This window comes from Acipenser ruthenus, chromosome 60, assembly GCF_902713425.1.
Source record: "Acipenser ruthenus chromosome 60, fAciRut3.2 maternal haplotype, whole genome shotgun sequence".
NCBI classification, from domain to species: Eukaryota; Metazoa; Chordata; class Actinopteri; order Acipenseriformes; family Acipenseridae; genus Acipenser; species Acipenser ruthenus.
In genome coordinates this window covers 1,013,117-1,040,773 of record NC_081248.1, presented here as the reverse complement: position 1 = coordinate 1,040,773, position 27,657 = coordinate 1,013,117, and the positions used below count along the sequence as shown (strand labels likewise).

The following is a 27,657-nucleotide window of genomic DNA, read 5'->3' as shown; positions in this document are numbered from 1 at the left end:
GTCTGTCTATCTATCTATCTATCTATCTATCTATCTATCTATCTATCTATCTATCTATCTATTATACAAACTCAACAATCTGTATATATTGTTTTAGGTTTTTCATGTATCGCTGGTGGTAAGTCATGGTAAGTCAGTATTGACCAGTATGTGTACAGACAGGGGGCAGCACTCGCTATCTCTACCTGTCATCATCCTTTACAGCACTGAAAATGGAGATGGAAACTTTCTGATTCACTCTTTAAGAATCCCTCTTGCAAACTCTAACGGTACCCTTCTCTTTGACCTGTGTCCTAAGATGCTATATTGGGTTCATGTTTTTTTTTTTTTTGTTTTTTTGGTTTCTGTATGATAAAGATCTACCATTTTCAGATATTGGAATCATAATCATTTATTCTTTGATTCTTCAATCTGGAGTATTAAAAATAACCCTTTCATCAGTAATGTCACAAAGCTGCTGCCTCCACAGAGTGTCTTTACAGTTGATACACAGCTGCTCCTTACCCTGAAATGCACTCTGTGATTTCAATGGGACTTGATCACTCTGAAGCCTAGAAGTGTCATCATCCTTTAAAGCTTCTGTTATTGCTGCAGTTAAACTCTGAGCCCTCCTTGTGTGTCTCTGACATCTATCTCAGGAAAACCTCGGATCAGGATCAGGAGCAGTCAGCAGAGGGGATTGAGCTCTGCAGTCGTGTGCAGCACACTGGAGTGGAACTGGAATAGTGCTGCATTACCATAGACTGGAGTGGAACTGGAATAGCGCTGCATTACCATAGACTGGAGTGGAACTGGAATAGTGCTGCATTACCAGAGACTGGAGTGGAACTGGAATAGAGCTGCATTACCAGAGACTGGAGTGGAACTGGAATAGCGCTGCATTACCATAGACTGGAGTGGAACTGGAATAGCGCTGCATTACCAGAGACTGGAGTGGAACTGGAATAGGGCTGCATTACCATAGACTGGAGTGGAACTGGAATAGTGCTGCATTACCATAGACTGGAGTGGAACTGGAATAGTGCTGCATTACCATAGACTGGAGTGGAACTGGAATAGTGCTGCATTACCAGAGACTGGAGTGGAACTGGAATAGCGCTGCATTACCATAGACTGGAGTGGAAATGGAATAGTGCTGCATTACCATAGACTGGAGTGGAACTGGAATAGTGCTGCATTACCATAGACTGGAGTGGAACTGGAATAGCGCTGCATTACCATAGACTGGAGTGGAACTGGAATAGTGCTGCATTACCATAGACTGGAGTGGAACTGGAATAGTGCTGCATTACCAGAGACTGGAGTGGAACTGGAATAGCGCTGCATTACCATAGACTGGAGTGGAACTGGAATAGTGCTGCATTACCATAGACTGGAGTGGAACTGGAATAGTGCTGCATTACCATAGACTGGAGTGGAACTGGAATAGCGCTGCATTACCAGAGACTGGAGTGGAACTGGAATAGCGCTGCATTACCATAGACTGGAGTGGAACTGGAATAGTGCTGCATTACCAGAGACTGGAGTGGAACTGGAATAGTGCTGCATTACCAGAGACTGGAGTGGAACTGGAATAGCGCTGCATTACCATAGACTGGAGTGGAACTGGAATAGTGCTGCATTACCAGAGACTGGAGTGGAACTGGAATAGTGCTGCATTACCAGAGACTGGAGTGGAACTGGAATAGTGCTGCATTACCAGAGACTGGAGTGGAACTGGAATAGCGCTGCATTACCATAGACTGGAGTGGAACTGGAATAGTGCTGCATTACCATAGACTGGAGTGGAACTGGAATAGCGCTGCATTACCAGAGACTGGAGTGGAACTGGAATAGAGCTGCATTACCAGAGACTGGAGTGGAACTGGAATAGTGCTGCATTACCATAGACTGGGGTGGAACTGGAATAGTGCTGCATTACCAGAGACTGGAGTGGAACTGGAATAGCGCTGCATTACCAGAGACTGGAGTGGAACTGGAATAGCGCTGCATTACCATAGACTGGAGTGGAACTGGAACAGTGTTGCACTATCCCGCTAAATACCAGTCTGACTGGAATAGTATTGCACTGTCCTGATAAAGACCAGTCTGGCTGGATTAGTATTGCGCTGTCCTGCTAAAGACCAGTCTGATGAGAATAGTATTGCACTGACCTATTGAAGATGTATCCAGTGCTGACTGTGCTCGCTCATCTTTGTCTTGCTAAAGACCAGTCTGACTGCCATGTCTTAGAACTACTGCAAATATCTGTTCAACTAGCTGTAGTTTACATAAAATGACCATAGACTGGAGTATTTCCTAATAATTTATTACTTATTGATCGATTACATTTTTTTGTTTTAATTGATGGATTGCATTATTTAACTTTATGAAGTGCATTACTTAACAATGTCTCTATTCATAAGCTATTCTGTAGTGAATAAACTGCTTTTCTCTACTAGTGTTGTTTTATAGTATTATTATTATTATTGTAGGGGTAGCTGCACCTCTTAATTGTAGTGATGGTATCCCCGAGAGTCTCGCCTGGTAAAGGCACGGCTGCGTGGGGTGCAGGGTGACTCATAAAACATGGTTGTCTCCCAGTAAATGCCTCCTCTCCATTCTCAGCCACAGGGAGGTGCTGGGGTCCCTCAGCCAGCTCTCATACCTCTCCATCCTCTGCTCTAAAAAGAAGATCTTCTTCAAAAATGTGTGTACCCCAGTACCTGTTCTGGCCTGAGTCAGTGGAGGCGCTGTATCCCACCCCGACACCACGAGTGACAGGACGGCTTGGCCGTGACGTCCACGGACCAAGAGGTTCACACACACACACACAGACACGCACACGCTCAAGCACACACTCACGCACGCACACAGAGGTACTGACAGTTGAAGTGCTGGTGTGCATATTCATTGAATTAAATAAAACAAAAAGGATAGACAATAAAAACACAGAGCAAAATTAATAGGTGTAACAAAACAAATCTGGAACACAAAAATAATACCTCCACCAAAAACAAGGACCGGACCGGTCTTTCCAGCACGCGTAGCAATTGTTTACTTTCTTTCAATTTCTTTCTCCCATCTCTCTCGCTCTCTCTCTCTCCTTTAGCAAACACTGTCCTCTGCAGATTAGTAATAAATTAATCAATCTGGAGAGGACCACATTCTGCATGAGTGTTTTTAATCCAATTTATCCAGCCAATTTATCAATAATCACCAGCTGCCGACCACGCATTCTCACAAGCTGCTAACAACACCTCTGCCAGAACATAAGAACATAAGAACATAAGAAAGTTTCCAAACGAGAGGAGGCCATTCAGCCCATCTTGCTTGTTTGCTTGTTAGTAGCTTATTGATCCCAGAATCTCATCAAGCAGCTTCTTGAAGGATCCCAGGGTGTCAGTTTCAACAACATTACTGGGGAGTTGGTTCCAGACCCTCACAATTCTCTGTGTAAAAAAGTGCCTCCTATTTTCTGTTCTGAATTCCCCTTTATCTAATATCCATTTGTGACCCCTGATCCTTGTTTCTTTTTTCAGGTCAAAAAAGTCCCCTGGGTCGACATTGTCTATACCTTTTAGGATTATGAATGTTTGAATCAGATCGCCGCGTAGTCTTCTTTGTTCAAGACCGAATAGATTCAAATCTTTTAGCCTGTCTGCATACGACATGCCTTTTAAACCCAGGATAATTCTGGTTGCTCTTCTTTGCACTCTTTCTAGAGCAGCAATATCCTTTTTGTAACAAGGTGACCAGAACTGTACAATAATACATTACATTACATCACCTGCTCTCAAACCCCAAACAATACATTTAAAATCACTCAATACATCCAACCCAACAATATATTTATCAGCAGGGCTTTGCAAAGCAAGTGAATCTGAATTACATGATACTTTATTAGGCATGCAGTTAGTACAGTGAAGGGAATGGGTCTGTATGACATGCCTGCGCTGCTTGCTAGGAGTAATGCTGAACTTGCGGAAGTGCTGTGGCAGCGTAAGGGAGCATGGGCGGAACACAAGCATGACTGTGGGAGAGTTTCAAATATGGAAATACAGATTAAGGGCGGGGATCTGCATGCCCAGAGGCAGTACGGATATCCTATTGAAGCCGAAGCAGCTGTGAGTGTGGTAGTAAAGTCACTACAGGAGTTTTAAGACATTGTGTTTCTTCAGTCAATTCACCCACATGGCCAGTAAAGAGTGGCCATCTCCCAAATTAATTAATTTGTTTGTAATCGGGAGATGGTCACCTGCATAATAGCCTGCAGCTCTCTGCACTCTCGGTGGGTTGTTCAGAGGAGAGAACTGAGCAAGGCAGAGAAGTTTAAAAGTAAAACTTGAACCTTTTATTTCGCTCTGTGAGCAAAGTGTTTTTTGGTACAACTTTTTATTTTATTTTTGTTTGTTAAAATAAAACTGCACAAAACAGAAATAACTTTTACCAATCAAGAGGTAGCTGTTTTAGTAACCGCACCAACTCAATTCTCTCTAACTTTTTATAAACAACTGCCATTTTGACCGCTTTCCCAACAAGTTAGACAAAAAGTTAGAGGGTATGAAGTCTTCCTCTACTTCTCAGCTATTCAAATGTGAAATCAATACCAATCAAGAGGTACAGCTGTTTTAGTAACCGCATCAGCTTCAGTCGGCTTCTTCCCTCTGTTGAATTAACCGTCATAGAACTTTGAGAAATTTCAAATTCTAGCACATTCCAAGCATGAGACAATTAGTAAACAAGGTGACTTTTGACACAAATCAGCTACTTTGACCACTTTCCCAATAAAGCAAGCCCCACAACTTGACTTGTAAAGTTACCATCTAGTTTCATGTAATAATCATTTCAGGTTTGTTTTTATGATCACTTGGGGTAAGAGCATGTGCAGTAGACAGCTTGACTTCACTTGAATAGGATAAGGAATGGCGCTAGGACCAGAAATACACTCGCTACAGTTTTCCATGCAAATGTCGAATACAATTTCGCAGCGAGAAAAAACTAAAACCACCTCTGTCGAGCAAACTCATGTGAGTAACAAGTCGAATAAAACAGTTTTCCATACCGTTTATGGGGCAGATTTGCGTGTGCGTATAGCATGTTAAAAAGGGCTTATAACTTCTAAGAGGTGCAGCTCCCCCTAGTGGGCACAAGTAAAGACGCAGTGTAAAAATACAAGTTATTGACACTGTTTTCTGTCTGTTAATAGAATACTGCAGAAGCAATGCTGAGGGATCAGGATACTGCAGCCAAGACCTACTGGTACTATTCCTCTGCAAGTTATATACAGTCGTGTGCAAATGTATTAGAACACCTCAAGATTCGCCATTTATATCCTTTATATACCTGCCTGCATGAAAACCTCTGGGTGTGAGAATTTCAATTTCAGTGATATGGAAACAATAGGCACTCATGTGTGAAAATGTTAGACCACTTTGTGCTTTAATTAGGCATCTTAAACAACGTCTCGTGCATTTTACCATTTGTGGCTGTGTGTTCCTTTTCTCTTTCTATTTTAAATTAATTGCATGTGTGGCCTATTAAAGACAACATCGCTAATTTGTCTATTGACAATTTTCCAAAGTTTTCAGTTCCAGTGGTTTGATTTCATATGCACAACAAATCAAAACTACAGAAGCAATGGGGTGTTCTAATACATGTGCACACTGCTGTATATCTCAAATTACTCATAAACCTGGAATCAGGCATTCTAGGTTAATTTCTGTATTTTCATTTTGCCTGAGTGGGCCAAATTGTAAATGTAAAGTTAATTGAATATTAACAAACAAAACCAAACAAGGTGCAATTGAAAAGGATAGTGCAGCCCCTAGTGGATAATAGCACTGTTCAGTATCAATACGTGACAATTCAATACCCCCCCAACGTTATGCTAATGCAAGTCAAATTATGCAATATGTTCACAGATTGTATGTGACAGATTGTGTGACCATTGATGTCTACAGTGGTACTGTAAGTCACTCATAAGAAAGTTTACAAACGAGAGGCCATTTGGCCCATCTTGCTCGTTTGGTTGTTAGTAACTTATTATTATTATTAGTTTATTTAGCAGACGCCTTTATCCAAGACGTCTTACAGTGACTAGGGTGTGTGAACTATGCATCAGCTGCAGAGTCACTTACAATTACGTCTCACCCGAAAGACGGAGCACAAGGAGGTTAAGTGATTTGCTCAGGGTCACACAATGAGTCAATGGCTGAGGTGGGATTTGAACCGGGGACCTCCTCGTTACAAGCCCCTTTTCTTTAACCACTTTAACCACAGCCTCCTTGTATGGCCAGTATGGCCAATTCAAAGGGGAGGGAATCTCCCCCAAAGTTTGAAAAGCTAAGCTACCGCCATGGGGTAAAAATGGTGACGGAGGGGTTTACCTCGTTGGAACAGCGTGTGCTAGCTTTAGGTAATGTGGTTGGGTGTGAGCGTATCGTGTCTGCGTCTCCAATGAATGGAGCAATTGTTGCTTTTTTATGTGATACTAGTCTTGTTGCAAAGGCTGTCGAAAAAGGCATTGTTGTAAATGATACTTTTGTTGCGGTTACACCGCTGTCTGTACCTTCCCAAAGAATCATTCTTTCGAATGTCCCTCCGTTTCAAAAAAATGACTTACTTCAGCGTGAGCTTTCTCGGTATGGTAAAATTGTATCCAGCCCCGAGAGATTACTGATTGGCTGCAGATCCCCGCAGCTAAAGCATATAGTGTCGTTCCGAAGACATGTCAATATGATTTTTAATGACGTGAATCAGGAACTGAACGTTGCACTTAAATTCAAGGCAGATGATATTGAATATGTCATTTTTGCCAGTACTGGTGTACGATGTTTTCACTGTAAGAATGAGGGACACATTGTTAAGAACTGTCCTGAGAAAGGAGGTAATGCGGGCGAGGAGAATGAGGGTGAGCAAGGGGAGAGAGAAGAAGCTGGGCAGCCGGAGGAGCGTGGAGCTGAGAGCGGTTCCGTGGTTTCTGAAACCCCGGCTAAAGAGGGAAGTAAGGCGCAGGACACAGTGCAGGCTAGCGGGAGTCTGAATCGGGACAGCAACGCTGAGGAGAGTGTGAGTGAGTCGGCCGGGGTTGAAAAACCGGGCAGTGGGCTTACTGACACTAATACTGGTGAGACTTCCACACTGGCTGCAGCAAGCCTCAGTGAGGAACCGAAAAGTAGCGATCAGATTGAGAAAGGAGGTGTCTCTGCTGAGCCAGAAATGGAGACTCAGGTAGAGAAAAACGAACTGACAGAAACTGAGAGAGACGATAAGAGTCTGAGAATGGAGCGTAGTGAGCAGAGCTCGGAGTTTGACAGTGAGGAGGAGGGGAGCCTGACTGACTGTTCCCTGACGGCAGAGCCCCCTTACACTGAGGCTGGTTACAGCGTGGGCAGTATTAAAACGTTTTTAGAACTTACTAAAGGTAGGAGGGGGGTCAACGTTGAAGACCATTTTCCAAACATTAAAATGTTTTTGCTGTCAGCACGTTTTTTTCTACAGAAATCTTCAGGCTCCGATCTTTCTGAGCAGGAGCGCTGGCGTCTAAAGAACTTAATTGCAAAGGTTAATAAGCAGTCTAAAACTGCTTAAAATACTTGACAGTTTTTTTTCAATTTTCTTCTCCCTTTTTTCAAAAGATTTTAAACCAGTTTCTTATGATGTCACTGAGGTAGTGAAGGGGCGGTTACTTAAAGTGCAAGCGATAGTCGGTGAAATCTCGCTTGTCTTTATTAATATTTACGCACCAAATGAGGGCAGAGAACGGATTGCTTTCTTTCAGACTTTAGATACAGTTCTGAACGGTTGTGGAAGTGAGGAAGTCCTATTTTTAGCCGGTGATTTTAACTGCACTGTACATTGTTCAGATGATCGAAATCACCCTGAGCCGCACCAACAGTCTGCCAAAGAACTTTTAATGATTTTAAATAAGCACGGCTTGTCTGACGTGTGGAAAGAATTCAATGACACAAATAGACAGTACACATGGGTCAAAGTGTGTGAAAAAACGATCTCTTTAGCGAGATTAGACCGTTTTTATACTTTTAAGCAGCATTTTAGCCTGTTTATTAAATGTTTTATTTCCTCCAACGGCCTTTCTGATCACAGTCTTTTAACAGTCAATGTTTTATTGCCTTCCCAAATGACAAAACGTTCTTACTGGCATTTTAACATTCAGCTGCTGAAAGATACACATTTTAAGGAATGTCTGACTTTTTTATGGAACCGGTGGAGAGAGCAGAAATCTGCTTTTACTTCTCTGGCTCAGTGGTGGGATGTGGGGAAGGTGCAGGTCAGGTTGTTCTGTCAGCAGTACACTGCTAATGCCACAAAGAGGATGACTGAGACTCTGGAAGAGCTGGAGAGAGACATGTTAGAGCTTCAGGGAGCTCTACAGTCCAATCCCAATAGTAGGACGATTCAAGACCTCAAAAATAAAAGAAACAGCAGCTGGCTGAGCTGCTGAATGTCAAAGTGCAGGGGGCGCTGCTGAGGTCTAGAGTGCAATACCTTGCAGAGGTGGATGGGCCAACACAGTTGAGGGAGTTGAGGGAGCCCAGAGAGATCCGGCAATGTGCTGTGGACTTCTACACAAAGCTGTTCACAGCGGAAGCTGAAGGACAGCCAGAGGAGACACAGCGCTTCTTGGAGACTCTGCCAAAGATCTCTGAAGAGGAGAAAGGTTTTCTAGACAAACCTCTAACAGTACAGGAGATCTCTGATGCCCTCATGGGGCTAAAGGGCAGCAGTGTAGAGTAGTGGTTAGGGCTCTGGACTCTTGACCGGAGGGTTGTGGGTTCAATCCCAGGTGGGTGACACTGCTGCTGTACCCTTGAGCAAGGTACTTTACCTAGATTGCTCCAGTAAAAACTGTATAAATGGGTAATTGTATGTAAAAATAATGTCTAAAAAATAATGTAATTGTATGTAAAAAATAATGTAAAAATTGTAACTCGCCCTGGATAAGGGCGTCTGCTGAGAAATTAATAATAATAATAATAATAATAATAATAATAATAATAATAAACGGAAGAAAAACTCCAGGACTGGATGGACTACCTGTTGAGTTTTTCAAGTCTTTCTGGACTTTGCTTGGGAAAGATCTACATGCAGTCTACGCAGAAAGTCTGGAGAAAGGGGAGCTGCCATTGAATTGTAGGAGGGCAGTGATATATTTGCTGCCAAAAAAAGGGGACTTGTGCCATATCAAAAACTGGAGGCCTGTGTCGTTGTTGGCCTCTGATTACAAAATAATATCGAAAGCCCTCGCTCATCGGTTGAGCACTGTAATGGGAAATATTATTTATCCCGACCAAACCCAGTAGAAGCATTTTTGACAGTATTTTTTTAATTCGAGACACATTGGCTGCCTCTGAGCTCTTCGGTTTCCCTGCTGGGCTTATCTCTCTTGATCAGGAGAAAGCCTTTGACAGAGTCGATCACAAGTACTTATGGAAGGTATTTGAAGCCTTTGGATTTGGCCTGGGATTTATATCCCACATACAGTTCCTGTACTGTGACATTTTCAGCCTGCTGAAGATCAACGGTGAGCTGAGTGCACCTTTCCCAGTTCACAGGGGTATCAGACAAGGCTGCCCTCTCTGGGGAATGCTCTATTCCCTGTCCATCAAACCCTGTATTTGCAGGGTCAGGCATGTTCTAACAGGACTCTCTATCCCAGGTAGTCCGGCTCAGCCCATAAAAGTAACTCTGTGACAGTCAACAGCTTATTGAAAGAGTCTCATCTGCTAGAATTAATTGGTTGAAGAGTGGGGCTTTCTTACTTGGGAAATGGACAAAGCCTGGGCCTCTAGTGTTGCCTGGTGGATTGCTCTTGAGCTGGGAAGAGTTTAAACACCTAGGGGTATTTTTGGGAGGTGCGAGAGCAGCTGAGAGGAATTGGGAGGGAGTGTTGGAGGCAATACGGGGGCATTTGCAGAGGTGGCGCTGGGTTTTGCCACAGCTCTCGTATAGGGGCAGAGTTTTAATAATAAACAACTTGGCTGCTTCCATGCTCTGGCACAAGTGCATATGTGTAGAACCTGACCAGGTGTTTTTAAAAAAAAAATCCAGAGTAGTTTTTTTCTGGGATGGACTGCATTGGCTAAGGCAAAGCATACTGTACCTACCTCTGGATGAAGGGGGTCAGGGATTGATGGACCTGTCCAGCAGGATTGCTGCTTTTAGACTGCAGGCTGTCCAAAAAATGCTCCATAGAAGTGAGAAGCCACCCTGGGTTGACGTGGCTTTACTTTTCTATCATCAAGTTGGAGGGCTGGGTCTTGGGAAGCATATTTTCTTTTTAGACACTGCTCTATTTGTTTGCTCCAAACTACCAGCCTACTATCTGAGTGTGTTGAAAGCATGGCAGAGTCTGAGGGTGGGTCTGGATGAAGAAGCTTTAGATTTTTACTGACTTTTGGAGAGACCGCTGGTTTTTAATCCTCTTTTTAAAGTAGAAATGTTAAAATCACAGGCTTTTACAAATGTAACGATAAAGGCCAGGGTCATCAAGTTACGCCATGTTTTAGATCTGGAGAGTTTTAATTGGAGAAGTCCACAGAGTTTGTCTTTAACCTTGGGGTTGCGGTCTGTGAGGGTAGCTGGGTTGCTGCTTATCCAGATTCATGCAGCATTATCAAATGCACAGAATGAGACTCTAAGAAAGGGCTTTACTAACTGTATCTCTTTCCCCTGTGAAACACCTTTCCCCTTCATACAGATCTCCCCCACTATCAGCCGAGACACGGGAGACAAAGGGCATTTGTTTAAAATCGAGAACTTGACAGATCTCCCCCTGTCATACACATTGTATGAATTATGTGTAAAGCTAAGACACGAGAAGCAATTACAGGGCCTTCCAGATACATCTTGGAGAGAGCGGTTGGAGGTGGAAGAGCAGGTCAGGCCGGCTTGGAGAAGCCTCTATAAACCCCCCCTATCAAAGAGGCTGGGAGATCTACAGTGGAGACTCTTACACACGATTCTCACTGTTAATGTCTACCTCTGCATACCTGACCCAATGGTATCTGACATGTCCATTTTGTTTACAAAGAGAGACTGTCTTTCATAGTTTTATCTTTTGTAATTTAACCACAATAAGCAATTATAAGGAACTTATATATACAATTGACATGTACATTCACAACTGTATGCAGTGGTTTTCAGAGATTTGGGTGGTTGTTTGTTATAAACCCTCCAGTTGTGTTTTTCATTCCTTTTTTAATCATGTCCTTCATACAATTCATTCTTGACTGATAGCTTTACCTCTTTACAATATGAACTCACTATGGTTTGACTATGATTGTATTTTTCATTTAGTTTTTACCATACTGTGCTGTTGCAGTATATACTGCAGTACACTTCATAAAGAGGCCGCTCAGACTCCTCCACTAAGTGGTTTTCTAAAGATGATTGACTGGCATGTTTGGTATCAAACTACTCGGCTCAATCTCCCCTTTTCAGAATCCCCTCTTGGCAGTTTAACAGGGGGTGCAGGGCTGCATTCCAGTATTCAGGCTCAATTTAAACCCTGCCTGCCTTCACTTCCTCTCACTAACCACAGTCACTTATTTCTTTCTCAGAAATAAACACAGAGCTGACTGACCGCAGAAAAGGAGAAGTTTGTTCTGTTTTTGCGATGACATCTGCAGTGAACAGCACTGTGAGGTACACTTTCTATCTATATCACTATCACTTTTCCTACATCTTGTGAACCCTATTTCTACACTGAGCCTGAATCCATCACCTGCTTTCACCAGTAAACCACGAAAATGAATCTGGTAATGCTCCTAAAATTGTTTTTAAATAGTTTAGAAGTAATATATCTTTTGCTGAATGGTTACTTTTCTAAATTATTTCCAATTCAAGTTTTCTGTCATTAATATTCAATTTATGAACTGGACTTTCAACATTTAGTTTATTCATTTGGTCTGGTTTGTTCGTGTCTTGTTTTGTTTCAAAGTCAGTACTGGCATTTAATGTATTTGTCACCATTCCTTAACTAGTCATGTGTAAGTAAAAATTTTAATTGCTACCCACATTTGTTTATTTATTGATACAAGCAGATGATGGCTGCAGAAGTCAATGCTCAGTTCTTTTGATTATCAGTGTGTGATGGGGGTGTAATAGGTTCCCACTGTAATCCACCCTCCCAATCTCTTGTGGCATTGCATAGGGCAGCCCGGACTCGGGGCGAACGGCCTGAAAATGATCATACCGGGAGTTCTGGTGTGGTCGGTCATTTTGCCCTGATGCGGAACCTCACAGTCAGTTAGGCTGCGCTGTTTCTGCATTCGGGCTCTCTGTCCTGGGTTAGCAACAGGAGTACACTGTGCTGTTGTATAAACAGGCGGCTTCCTGCGTCCCGACTCCTACTTCCTCCTTCTCTTCCCGAGTGTGTGCTTCGGAAGTACCCGGAAGTCTCGTATCCACTCAGGGCAGTGAGTGCTGGAGTATGCCGCAGCCAGTGTTGGAAGGAGCCAGCTGCAGACACAGCGCCACCACCACTAATGTGGCCATTTAAAGAACGGCAGCTACTATTATTTTCTGTTCTATATTATTATTGTGCAGGACTTGTTTGTGTATTCTTTTTATTTTAACCCAGTTCTACCACAGTTGGTATTACCGGGGGTTTTTTTGTGTTTATTTTTGTAATACCTGCTACCCCACCTGGGTGCTGACTGTGGCTTCAGCCCTTTTGTTTTTGTTTATTTTTATTTAATAAACTTCTACTCAGTCGTCAGGTGGCACTGAGGTTTGCCCACAAGCTTCCTGTGTGTGTGACGTCATTGCTGGTCCTCCCAAAGACAACACCTACTACCCTCTAACACAGTGATTTCATTTGCTTGTGTTCTTCTCATACCTGATGTTACGGCTGACAAAGACGGAGAGAGGGAAAGGCAAATACATCTACTGCAGGTGTGTGCAGCTTAGTTATTTCTAATAGTTTTAAGTATAGATATTAGACGAATGTCATTTTGTCTGTGCTGCACTTACTGGCTTACAGATGAAGCTGCTTCTCAGAAAGAAGAAGAGGTTTTAGTCTAAAAATACAAATTCACACACTGAAATCACCAGCATATCTTTGTAACATCAGCTGGTGACCAGTTAGCACTTTGAGATAAAAAAAACATCACTGGGAGGAACTGTGAAGCGCTGCCAGCGTTTAAGGAAACTGAGGTTTTCTATAAAGATCAGTTCTGTTGCAGTTTCGTTTAGTTCCAGGCAGAATGCGGGCTGGGAAACTCTACATTGTGATGTGTAAGTACTGCGATCCAATACTTTGAACACAAATCCAGCAGCATGCCTCCCTGGTGAGGGATTGATGGCTTGAAAGAGTCTGGCTTGTCAGTTTCAGGTGGTTTTTAAAAGGGGATGTTGGAGCTGGCTCTGTACTGTACTGAATTAAAACAGTTGTGTTTCATTAACAACAGTGATGAGCAAAAGCTATACTATAGTGGTGAGCAATCACCATAAAAGAGATCAATTCCTTGTTTTCAACCCTTTTTCATGGCTTAGAGATTGTATTGAACTGTATTGAGGCATGTGAGCTTATCATTATCCAGCTTGCTCTGTCTGCTAAAGAAGCTTCTTAAGTGATGTGCGTGTGTGTGTGCGTGTGTGTGTGTGTGTGTGTGTGTGTGTGTGTGTGTGTGTGTGTGAGATAAGGATGGTCAAAAAACTTTATGAAAGGCTAATTTAATCTACTTTAACATTGTTTCATGAACATTCACCTTTAATGTAATTTTTGCATAGCACTTGCTGCCTCTGGTGGTCAAATGTTGTAACTGCAGTATTCTAGATGGGGCTTGTCATGTAACTGCGGAGAGTTAGGCACTGCTTTGAAGCAAAAGGCAAATATTCAGAGAGGAATACATTTCAAGGCATAAAAATAGTAAGAAAAGAAACTACAATAATTGATCTGCTCCTTCCTGGAAGGAATTTGTTTCTTGACAGTTTTATACTGTTATAATTACTCCTCTTAGAAAATTGTCGTTTTCATGCAGACTCCAAATTAGGCACAAAATTAGGTAAAAGCACAAAAGCTCAGAGCTTTCTAAGGGTTACATTTGTTACAGGATTTTCAGAGTCTGGTGACTGAGTAATAGATGTGAGAGGAATGAACTGCACTGTGTTGTAATGTGTGGCAATGTGTTTCTCTGCATACCTGGACAGAGAATAATCATAACCATCACATGTGGTCCAGATCAAAATGTCCACGTGTTTTGTAAGGAAACACTTGAAGACTATAGTTACATTTATTCTAGCTTTGTTATCTAAAAACAACATTTGATCTTTTGCTACAGTGCAAGATTAGGGTTGCGTTCAATTGGCAGAGCGCTCCAGAGGTGGCTGTGGTGTAATTTCCCCACATATTGGACTTTTTGACCAATATATGTGTATGCATTCTATTTCATAAAAGAAAATCTGATAGTTTATTTAAATTAACAGCGTAATTGTTTTTGTTTTTCATTTTAAACGCAGTGAATCTGCAGCATCTCGTGCAACATTTGATACGCTCAGCGTGTTATTGTTTGGCCGGCCTCACAGTAATTAATATTTTCTTAACTGGACGAATAGCGCTGTGTTAAAGGTGAACTACATGTGACGCTTTTTATTTTTATTTGTATATATAGTTTTGCTATTTCTGCGAGATTAAGCTTCACTGTGTATCTCGGCTGAAAAAGCACAGCAGTATAGGCTACACCAAAAACTTTGAACCCTTTTTTCATGGCAGAAAGGGGACGTTAGAATAAGAGAACTTTAGTAAAATGACGTACTTTTGCAGCCTTACATCTTGTTCTAACCAAGAGCACATTATAAACAAAATGATATATGAAAAACCACAACAGTAGTACTTCAAATTGCAGACTTTGCACAGGAACAGAAACGGCAGATGCAGGAGCTCATGGAAATGCAGAAGGTTTCAAAACAAAGAAACTGCTAAAGTCATTCACAGATGCATTCAAAGAATCGTTGAAGAAATCATTACTTTGAAAAGTTTTTATTTATTTGCTGTATACAAATGTAAAAAGAAAATGTTGAAAAAATAAATTGTGCTATTCTTGGAAGGTTTTTTATTTTTTATTTTGCTGTACAACAACACTTACCTACAATAGAAACCTCTTAATTGCAAGAGTAAACTGCACTGTAGCCACCTGTAAATAAAACATGCACTATGCAACAAAAACTCTCTTTAAAAAATTGAACTTTTGCATTCTGTTTTATAGTTAAGTTATAAAATTAAATAAAATGGCTGCCAATTTAACATATAGGCAGAGACAACAACCTGGTTTTCAAAAGGGGCGATGCAATCATAGAACTTTCTATATTTTTAAAGCCGGGTTAAGGTAAGTAAATAATTTACTTCTGTATTTAAAGGTTATAAAAGCGGACACACTGTATTTTACCTAATTTAATGTATCTGAAAGCTACTTTACTGTCAAATCACATTTCACAAATTTGCGTAGTTGTTGACAGTCGTTAATAATAAAATAATATGCACACATTTTTGCATAAATGCTCATATTTTGAACTGGTGGGTTCTAATTAAAATATTAAACTAATTTACCTGTACATACTGTACCCACCGTGTAGATAAATGTATTTTAAATAGCTAAATTCTTATTAATGACTGAAATGTTCCATTACATTATGTTAAAGGAAGTATAACTTACAGTGTTATTTTAAACTATGAAACGACATGGTTCTAAGAACCCCACAAAAAATTACAACATTTGAAAACAACTCGGTGCTTACTTTAATTTATAAGCAAATAAAACCTTACACACATGTATTATAATTCATATTCTTTTCCAAATATTTACCCTTAATTTTAAATGTACAAATGTAAGGGCAGCAGTGTGGAGTAGTGGTTAGGGCTCTGGACTTTTGACCGGAGGGTCGTGGGTTCAATCCCAGGTGGGGGACACTGCTCCTGTACCTTTGAACAAGGTACTTTACTTAAATTGCTCCAGTAAAAACCCAACCTGTGTAAATGGGTAATTGTATGTAAAAATAATTTGATATCTCGTAACAATTGTAAGGTGCCCTGGATAAGGGTGTCTGCTAATTAATAATAATAATAATAATAATGTTATACACCTATGAATTGTAGTAAAAATATCAACAACTTACCAGTCTGGCTTCAACTGCTGCACCGCTTCCACTGTACACTTGTGTAATGGCAACACAATGTCTGGGATAACTGGGGGGGAGGGTAATTGATGAAACATGGAAAAGTAACAGCATCCTAATCCATAGTGGGCCCATCAAGGTCCCCCCCCCCCCCCCCCCCCGTGGGTACATAACAAGCGCTGTTTATTTTAAACGTTCAGGAAAAAAAACTTTAATGATCACTTTTGTTTTTGCCCGGCTCTCATGGGCCCGCCCTCTCGGTGGGCCTGCATATTCTGCTCAGCTGACAGCCGAGTTTCTAAGTCATGAATGCACAGTTTACCATAAACTGGATCGTGAATTCATTTAAGAGTAACCCTTAGTACAGGCATATCCAGAAAACATTATTTTTTATGAAGAAACAGAAAAAAAATGTAAATGTTAAAAAACGTATTTCTTTATTACAATGAAGAAACTACACTGCACTGAAATAGATACATGGAAATTCAGTTGTTTTCCTTTATTAAAGGCTAATATTAAAACACATTTTTGAGAAGGAACATGGTATTCCAAAAAAGGACATCTCATTTTCTTATGTAATGTCCATCAATATATTGTAGCAAGTTTCGTGGTCTTTTTGGGACAGAAATGAGACTGCAACCGTGAGTAGGTGAAGGCAATTTATTTTTACAATAATTAAATAATCACAAAATAAAATCATCAAGTGAGGGAAAGGGGACTGGGAGTCGAACGTGAAAATAAATGATTGTAGTAGTTTTTCTTTTACCCTACCCTTTCTCACTATCTCTCTATCTCCCCCGAACACAAACTTCTCTCACACTCTCGTCTTCCCCAATCCTCCCGGTCTGCCCCCACCCCACCCGTCATTCGTGCCAAACCTGTACCCCAATTCACCTCCACACACAACACGCAACCCCTCCACGCACACACCACCATGCAAGCCCTGCACGCACACACCACCATGCAACCCCTACACGAACACACCACCATGCAACCCCTGCACGCACACACCACCATGCAACCCCTGCACGCACACACCACCATGCAACCCCTGCACGCACACACCACCATGCAACCCCTGCACGCACACACCACCATGCCATCCCTGCACACACCACCAGGCAACCCCTACATGCACACACCACCAGGCAACCCCTGCACGCACACACCACCATGCAATCCCTGCACACACCACCATGCAACCCCTGCACGCACACACCACCATGCAACCCCTACACGCACACACCACCAGGCAACCCCTACACGCACACACCACCATGCAACCCCTGGACGCACCCACCACCATGCAACCCATGCACGCACACACCACCATGCAACCCCTGCACGCACACACCACCATGCAACCCCTGCACGCACACACCACCATGCAACCCCTGCACGCACACACCACCATGCAACCCCTACACGCACACACCACCATGCAATCCCTGCACGCACACACCACCATGCAACCCCTACACGCACACACCACCATGCAATCCCTGCACGCACACACCACCATGCAACCCCTACACGCACACACCACCATGCAACCCCTGCACGCACACACCACCATGCAACCCCTGCACTACTCGTGTTCAGTCTGCTGTGTGAGGTTGTACTCCTGGTGGTTTGCATTGAGGCTTCTACACTAGAGGTTGATTCAATGGTGTCAGATTCATAGCCTCTTCCTCTTTATAAAGCGTGGTTAATGTGAGCTGTCAGCAGCAGCGAGAGCATGCGCATTGCTGGAGTGGGTTAGCTAGGAAATGGCTGTGGGTCCAGAGCCAGGACAGCCATACTTTGTTACTGGAACTGACCTGAAAAAATCAACCATTTAATACTGTGTGCTAACAATCTTTTCTGTGCAATGCTTGCTACAAGTTTGTGCTGCCCTTTCAGAGGCCCCCAGTAAGTGCTAAACTGACTTCCGTAAAATAATTCAACCCAGCAGTACAGTTTTTTTTTTAAACGTAGTGTTTCAGTGCTGTACAGACGTAAATTGTGTTTGAATTGAAAGTGGTGGTTGAGGAGTCAAATGGGTCAAAGTTCAAGTATATTTTCCTCTAGAGGAATTGTCACTTTTTGACGTCACTACTGTGGTATTATGCCTTTTTTAAAGGCTCAGGATGCAAATATAGCCTTCAACCATGTATTTTATATATTATATATATTCTAATTTTGAAATTGACATTTCTGCAGTGAAGTCTGAGAATATCTGAAGGTTGGATGTGGAGAACTTGGAGCTTGGGAATCTTGTGACAGACTTCCTGGTTTGTGCTCAGAGCCCAATAGAACGAGGCAGTGCTGCTGTATCTGCAGAGAAACACACTCCCTTCCACACTGTGTGAGCCGTTCAGCACCAGAACCAGGGAGCACCCTCCCACATTGCAGGTGGAAGAGAAGCACCTTCTGTTGATGTCTGTACCGCTTATCTCCACGCTGGATTGTATGATAATAGCTATGTGGACTGCATTATGCTCGATTCAATGTTTTAGACACTGGAACCTATTGCAGAGCCACTGTTTGTTCAGAGCTGTGTCACAACTACAGATTCCAGGGTGCAATGCACTTCAACTGAGAGACACACTTTCACGCTCTGGCATGTCCAGCACACAGGTCAGTTTCACTTTCAGATAAATAGTCATTCTGGCAGTGTGACTGCCCCTGTAGCTGGTTAAGTGGATTTAGTCAAACTCACATCCAGGGTTAGAGGAAGCCAGGTGTAATATACAGTATATAACACACCAGGATTGCTTTTGCAATTGGTAATTCAATGTGTTAGTTGGTGTAAAATTTCTCCTTAAATAATGCCAAACTCACCTGGATATACTGTATATACTGAGCATGAAATGAAACTTATCACATATTTGAGCATCAAAAGAAACGTATCACTTATATTTGAGCATCAAAAGAAACTTATCACATACATTTGGATAAAATTCACTAGATGTGATCGAAAAATGACAAGCTCTGTTTTAGAGCAGGTGCAGTGACTTTTTATTGTGCTGATTAACAATTGACATCATGAAGATGCTGCAAAATGATCTGTCGATCTTGGGCAGGTGTTGTGACTCTTGGTCTCCCAGTTTGTTGCCTGTCATTGACAGAGTGTGTCTGGTTATACCGTCTCGCCAGGTTTGAAACTGCTGGCTGTGAGCACCCAAGACATCGAGCCACACACAGCACTCTGCCCTCGTCCAGCCCCCAACACGCTGATTGCACGAAGGCGCTGCTGTCTTGACAGACGTGACATGTTTTTTTTCTGTGATTTTCTTTATTGCTTTTATTCAAGCTTGCAATTCAACAGCTGAAATCACTCCATATCCAGAGTCCAATCAACTGTCTCACTAATTAGGTGATTCAGTCATAGTCACTCAAGCATGTCATGGTCAAGGAAACCAAAAACATTTTGGTATTGTCCAACATTTATATACTTTATTTTTTTCGAAAATAAATGTGTTATAATAGTGACAAGTTTCTTTTGATCTCTTGATAAAGGTCCACAGGAAACAATTCATCTTTTTTTTTTAATGCATTTATGGCAGGTTTCAGCAATTCAAAAAGTTGAGCAGCAATCAAAACACACATTTATATATATATATATATATGGTCATGTGGGTGTGTGGCTATCTAAGTCGAGGAGGTCTCTTGCTGTCTGCATGCTGTGATATACAGGGCTTTATATGAGAGCAGGTGTTCCTGATCAGGAGCCACCTTCAAAAAAGCTTTTGCTGAAGAGAAAAATGACTGCGCTACAGTAGTAATGAAAATAAATAGATGGATTTAACCTTTTCAGATGTTTCTTCATAGTTTGTTTTATTTTTATTTACTTAGTTTATTTAAGTGATGTTCAACTAATGGTGGGTAATGCAGCCTTCCCAACCTTCCGTCACATTACACTGATACTACAGACATAAAAAAAAACTACAACTCCCAGAATCCCTTGCCAATTTCTGTAGTCTTGTGCATTGTGCTAGCAAATGTAAGTCTCTGAGCTTTGATTGTACAGGTGTAATCTGCTGATTTGATGCTACTTTAAGTATTTAATTTTAGGGGGGAAAACCTATCAACACTCCCTATACCCTATTCTAGTATTAGAAAAACATAGACATGATCCCAATTTTACAACATTGTCCCTTTAGTCATTATTTCAAACAACTTCTCCCTTCATTTTAAAATGATTGTACATAACAACATGCATCCATAAATCTTACCTGTTGTCACTTGAAAATGTGTTTTGATTGCTGCTCAACTTTTTGAAATGCTGAAACCTGCCATAAATGCATTAAAAAAAAAAGATGAATTGTTTCCTCTGGACCTTCACAAAGAGATCCAATTCCAGGGTTTTCTGCTGAAGTGACAAATGACTGACCTACAATAGCAAGAAAAGGATAGGTGGAGAACATTCTTGATAGTTTGTGACATTTAGTTGAGTTTATTATTTTCTTTAATTTGACTCACTGGAGTGAAAGACTGTCCTGTCAAGTCACTGCCTCTCCTTGTGTCTTTCAGTGCTGACCACAGTGGCGTGCTTTGGACAGGAAACAGGTAAGAGAAAAGTACACTCCAGAGTGAACACAGCCCCCAGTGAAGGGGCTTCAGAGTGAACACAGCCCCCAGTGAAGGGGCTCCAGAGTGAACACAGCCCCCAGTGAAGGGGCTCCAGAGTGAACACAGCCCCCAGTGAAGGGGCTCCAGAGTGAACACAGCCCCCAGTGAAGGGGCTCCAGAGTGAACACAGCCCCCAGTGAAGGGGCTCCAGAGTGAACACAGCCCCCAGTGAAGGGGCTCCAGAGTGAACACAGCCCCCAGTGAAGGGGCTCCAAAGTGAACACAGCCCCCAGTGAAGGGGCTCCAGAGTGAACACAGCCCCCAGTGAAGGGGCTCAAGGGCTCTCACAGCCTGGCTCTCTTCTGGTCTAGTTTGTGTTAAACTGGACTACAGGAGGAGTATAGAAATAATACATCTTTCATGCAGTGTATTGTAATATGAAGGCATATTTAAAACACACACATATATATATTGTGAGCGTATGGGTGCACACAGACAAAGCAGACAGTAGACAGTAAACCCCAGAAAAGAAAAAACAGAAATGACAATCCTGGTTGCAAGACGAGGTCAAAATAAACAGTTCAAAACAGGATTCATATAACAAGAAAAAAGCAAAACAATGTAAACTAACTGGACAGTTAGCCGCTGGTGAATAAGCGATTTGTTTCTGGCTTCTACCAGGTCGTTATTGGCTTCAGACTGTCCCCTAGCCTGGGTAAAAACAAGCGCTGTCTCTCTCCACTTTGCTGTATTTAATTCCAACAGCACTGGCACAGGAAATAAGATCGCAGATGCACCAGCTCCTCTTTGTTATTCCTTTTCAGTGCTGGGTGTAGACAAGCCCACTCTGATTACTGCTCGGAAGCCAACCTTGACTGGCTGTAAAGACTTTCTTTTAAAGGGGTCCGGATCATCCAGGCATTGGGACGGTTACAGGCTACAGGTGTGGGCCAATTAAGAACTAATACTGTTATAACCATGATCCCCTACCTAACCACACCTGCAGCCTGTTCGTCCGTTAACTGCTTGACGTCATGGCAGGCAGGTACGCTGACCACAGGTCTATCAGCGTGTTATCTGCAACACCTGTGGGCTCGTTCCTAGCCCGCCCTGAACGCCTCCTGCTGATGAACCTGTGAGCTGAATCACTATATATATATATATATATATATATATATATATATATATATATATATATATATATATGTAGGGTTGCTTGCACCAACATGGATTAAATAAAACTCAGTTTAGTGCTAATCTAGGGTTAGTTGATCTGGGGTTATGTTTAATCACAGTTACATTGCACCACACAAATGTAAACCAGGATTAGTAAATCTTGGATTAAGCAGATAATCCTAGATTTCTGATTAATAATCAGTCATTATTTGAATACACCCTGTTTAGCAAATGTAAACGGAAAAGCAAATGTAAACCAAAAAAAAAAAGAAACATTCAGCATAACAAATGACATTATATTAATTTGTATTATTATATACAATTTCTCTGCTCAGAGGATGTTTTAAATTAATTATCAAAAGGTGACAAAACATAGGCCCCACATGCAGCCTGCAGCTTTTCTACAACCCTTAACCTGATCTCTAGTTGTGCCGACCGGGTGGTCCTGCATTCGTTCTGAATATCAATTGACTGTACGAATAGCTTTGCTTTACTTTGCGTGAACTAATCTGGGTTAGTGGTTAATCCATGTTGGTGCAATCAAACCATAATTTATTTTCTATTTTAAAATAAGACATTTCTAAAATAGTTCAGCTTCAAATCTCCAGCTCTGTTCAAGGCACATAACAGTCAGTTTTCTGTTTGCAAACAATTGTGTTCAGAATGTCATTCTTGTGTGCTGCCACCTGCTGGTGACTTCATTTCTACTTCATTTTCTAATGCTGAAATTGAACTGATGTCAAAACAAACTGGTGTCAAAAATGTTGATATCTTACTTATTATATAATTTTTTGGTTTGTTTTATTTGAAACAATCATTCATTTTATTTTACATTCTAAAATTGACGTTGGACTTCTGCTCCTACCATGAATATATTTTTCTAAGCATAACCTTTTTTTTTTTTTTAATACTGTATTTCACCAAGAAAGTATACTGGTGTAATGGGATATTTTTTATCCTGGATATCTAACCATGGATTCATTTAAATACACTTGTGAAATTGTGTTATAAATTAGACACAATGTAAATGTAGGCTTATCAGGACGCTGTGTTATTGTCTATTGCAAAACCCTTTTTATTGGCTAGTCTACATTTCTTACTTTTATGAATTTAAAAATGCATACAAATAGTGGGCTAACGAGTGACTCACCTGGTCAATGCATGGTTGCATGGTGTGCAGGGTGAGTCATACAGTCAGGGGGTGCAGGTTTGTATCCTAGCTGTGTGAAGTTGCCGGTCTTTGCTGGGGATTTCAGAGGGAGTGTCACATTGGCTCTGGCGCTCCTGCGGGTTAGGGAGGCAAAACCTTCAGGGACGGTTTCTCCTCATCACCCTACAGTGCACCCCCTGCTATGGTGCAGTTCCAAAAACAACCTTTGTTTATTTATACAGGTTCCTCTCACTACCAACAATGGTATTGGGGGATGACAGACGGTGTTTGCAGCCCCAAACCAAAAAAATTAAACAGTAAATACAGTGTCCAATCCAGCAGTGCACACACGGGTTGAGGTAGTGGGGAGTGCAGGTGACTGTGCTGTGGCAGTGTAGCTGCTCCGGGGGTCATGCTGGCTCAGTTGCTTCAGCACCCGGATTCGTAGAGATCTGCCAATACACAAAACAAACACACAAACAGCGCTCTGGCTTGTTTACTCACCTAGCTGCATCCCCTTTATACTGCTAAACTCCTACCTGTGATCAGTGCACCACCACGCTCTAGCCAATACAGCTGATCACAACAGAGTCGTTCAGCAGTCTTACAGCTATGCCCTTTCCCCAAGATGGTGGACTTCTGAGTCGGCCCATCCCTGTGAAGATGTACCACCAACCTTACTTCACGCCCTTCCTGGTCGGGAGGTAGATTTGTAGCTCAGATTCTTTCTCTCTTGTTCACACCTGACAATAACCCCGTCCCCCCTTTTATTTTGTAAATACAGAGAATTCCATTGCCTAGGTGCATGGCTAAGTTTATTCACTGTGTAACAAGGGATGTTTGTTTATCAAACCCTTAGTCTAAAGAATCACTGGACTTAATATCTTGTTTTACAATCCTCTGGAGGCACTTGATTTGTTTTTGGCAATTGACCAGTTGTGATTAACTTTAGCAATAAAAAAAAACAGGTTCACGTTTTCTGTTCCATAATGATGACTTCAGCAATTTCCTTCACGGTCTTCAGCTGAGGTCTCACCCACTTCTCATGAAGGTCCTTCAACTTCACATAAAGCTCTCTGGACATCTCTCCTTGGAGAATATCCATAGCATGAAACCACCATCGATATGTCTCTGGGCTGATCTCATACTTTGTTAAAATTGCTTCTTTACTTTTCCACAGTCCAAAGTGTCATCCTTCTCCACATCCATGTAAGCAGTTACGGCTTTCCGTAACTGTTAATAATGGCACTAATCATATTCTCCTGTCCTTCTCTGGTCATCTGTAAGCAGCTGCCATCCTTTCAAAAGTGGTTAAAACTGCCTGATGTCCTCTTCAGGGTCCTATTGTAAGTGAGATTCTCTCCATTTCCCTTAATGCTCATGGGTACAGGATGACCCTGGGGCTGATCCAGCCTGACCATCTTCACATCCTTCCTCCTCTCGCAATGCACGACCATGGCCCACTTCACTTTGAAGCTTGGTAAACTGATGCGGCATGGCTTTCCAACTCTGGTCTTGGCAGGCCGCTTCTTTCTCTAGGCTCTCCTCCTGCACCCTCTGGACATCTAGGAAAACCTTAAACATTACAGCCTGCTCAGCAACCCTAGAATCATGATCGTGGGGCGGTTGTGCAACAGGGACTTCATCAGTGCACGTGGCTGCAACAGCGCCCTCCTCCCCTCCCCTCCCTCTGTACTCTATTTTGGGCAATGCCATCACATTTTCCAGTTCTCTGTTGTTCTTAACCGGTTTCTGGTATTTGCAACTCTTCCAAGATATTGACCTTGCTTGTCTTCGTAAGCCTTCTGCTAGCCACAAGCACTTGTAACACCACTTGTGAGGTTGCCCAATAGCTGCTGTACTGGTAGACAGAAAGCATGGCAGGAAGTCCAAGATGGAGGGTGCAAAAACTGAATGTTTATTATGAACAGCGAAAAAACTAACAAAAGTATTAGCGTGAGAAAATAAATAGAACTATTAACAATGTCCAGAAATTATTTCTATTCATAATAACAGGGTCTTAATAGGCTTCAACATAGGCTCTAGCCTCAGGTGAAGCAAACACCTAAAAAAACTCCCCTGCTTCCTGGCTGAGCTTATATATAGCTGGCTATCTTCAGCCCCTCCCTCTAAGCTCATCCAAGTGAGAAGTACAGAAACACACATGTATAACTATTTATAAATATTTCCAAAACACGTAATTTCCAAACTTTACATGAAATTATATAAAATACATTTTAATGGCCATTTAATGCTACTTGTTTTCTTTAAGTTTTTTAATAATATTATATAACATAGTTCTCTTCCCCTAGTACTAAACTTTAACCCCCCACCCCTTATTGGGAGTAGTGAGCTCGCTCTCGCTAGCTCCATATAAATGTATGCACTCTGGGTGTGTGCGTCTAATCACATGCCCGCACCTGTGCACGCTCAGCGCATTCCACACTGTGGCTCAAACAAGCCTCTAAACAAACAATTCTTGCTCTAATTCTTTTATTTTTTTATTTTTTTCATAGGTCTCCCAGCAACAACAACTCCAACTCCTCCTCCTACCAGTAAGTACACTGTTTTATAAACAAGTAGTTAGAACAGTAGTGTCCCTTTCAATCCTTGTAGCCACTGTTCAGTCCCTTTTAAACAGTGCAATCCCTGGTAGACCATGATGAAACGGCGATGTTAGCGTTCATGGTTTTAGTGAGAGTAGCGATTAACAGCTCCCTCCCACATTCCCTGAGATTATGCTCCTTGGGGTGCTTGTTTTTGTTCACAAAAAATTATATTTCTAATTTCCTGGGTCAATTATTTAATTAAAGGTAACACAACTGCAATATATTGTACTGTAAAATGGCTCCTGTGTTATTGTCACACGGCTGGCTGAGTGGTGACGTCAGAACCAGAATATAAATAACACAGACAGGACAGATGAGATGAAATGATGAAGGCGTTTGCTTGCGCCGGTTTATTGTAAAATAAAAGGTTTGATCAAAACAAAACACAGGGCACGGCACTTACGCCAGAATAAACAGACAAACAAAACCAACAGACACTAACAAACAGGGACGAACACTAAACAAACAAGTACCGTGCTGGTCCTCCAGCACCACATAGCAATTGCTTACTTTTTACGGTTTATTTTCTCTCCTCACTCTCTCCCGTTCTTTCACCCTGAACACACAATCCCGAGTTAGTAAAACGTGCATCTATATATACTGTTGTGCCGGGATTCAATTACTAATTAATTATTCACTTGAATCCCAGCACGTGAATTAATTATGTGCAACCTCGTGCTCACATATTAAATACTTTAAATGCACGTGAAGTGAAGTGCAATCCCGTGCCTAAATACAATTATACATTTTAAATAACTCGTGCTGCACACATCCATTTATATCCCGTGCAGTCATATCTATACACCAACATTAACACACCACATGCAACATACAACATATAACACACAAATGCACACAGGGGCGGGGCACATTGCCACAGTTATTTACCCTAATTTGATTAAACCAAAATGGGTAATTACTACCCCCCTTTTATCCATCAATATATTTTACCCCTGAGTAAAGCTCTAACTACGCTGGGCAATCCGGGCAGCTGGCGGGTCTGCCTCTACGGAGAGCAGCGCTGCTCCTGAATTTTGAAGTTTTCAACTCGTCGGATACTGTAAATGGAATAATAATCAGTGAAGCACAATCTTTCTGCCTTTCTAGTTCAGAAAATATCGTCATCTCCAGCATTTTGAAATGTAATAAAAGTATTAAAGTCAAACATACACATCTAAGTATAGTATAGTAAATGAAGAAGACCTACCATGTGCAGTTTATTTTTCTTTTTGCTTCTTCATTGATTTAAAAGCCCAGCCAGTCAAAACGTCAGTGATGATGCGTGAAATGGGCCTTTGCCATGGGTCCGTGAAATCAAGTTTTTCTAGTGCCACCCTTTTTCAAACTGTATTTTCAGAGCCTTTCTCGACTTTGATTCATGTTTGTATCAGGAATGAAAAGTAGTCTAAGCTTTCTGCTAGTGTAGGCCTTAGTACGTAGAGGACATACAGAAAGATGAAAAAAACACATTTCTTCCCTTTTCTTCAAGATCTCAAAACCTAAACTAATCAGGGTCGACGTAAGATTTACATTATTTGCTTTTGAAGGTGTCCATAATGTATCATCATTTAAACTAAGAGCCTATCATGGATGGCATTTTAGATATTTGGGCGGAAATATAATCCGTGCATGGAAAATTTGCATGTACGCCATTTTGAAACAGTGCTTCACCCAGTGATGCCTCTATGATACAGGGTTTTTATAACATCAAAAATATATTTAAAAAATTATTGCAGCACAGGGATAATGTTTTATTAATAGACTAATACATCACATTTTAAACAAGGCTTTAATAGTTGTGTTTTGATGTACAGTAAACATCAGGATTTTAAAAGTGACACATATGCATATATCTGCAATGAGAACTGGCATATATCTGCAATGAGAACTGGCAGAACTTCTGTGCCCCTCCATGCCACCCTTGCCAGTCTGCCCACAGTGAGAGGTGTGATTTTGGGAGGCTTGTTTGCACACCTAAACTTTAACCTTTCAGGAGAGGGCATAACTTAAATCCAAGATGGCCAGCAGGCCAAAAAAAAAATATGAATT

The 27,657-nt window shown here is 41.7% G+C and overlaps 1 protein-coding gene across 1 annotated transcript in view; it reads left to right on the top strand.

Annotated features, from left to right (window-relative positions):
• Positions 1 to 13,182: 13,182 nt before the first annotated feature.
• Positions 13,183 to 27,657, top strand: part of LOC131725062 (Fc receptor-like protein 5) — a 282,595-nt gene continuing 268,120 nt past the window's right edge. The window contains exons 1-3 of the mRNA XM_059018531.1: positions 13,183 to 13,242; positions 20,635 to 20,670; positions 25,516 to 25,554. Of these exons, the coding sequence (XP_058874514.1) occupies positions 13,212 to 13,242; positions 20,635 to 20,670; positions 25,516 to 25,554 (106 nt within the window). The 5' untranslated portion in view covers positions 13,183 to 13,211. The remainder of the gene's footprint in view (positions 13,243 to 20,634; positions 20,671 to 25,515; positions 25,555 to 27,657) is intronic.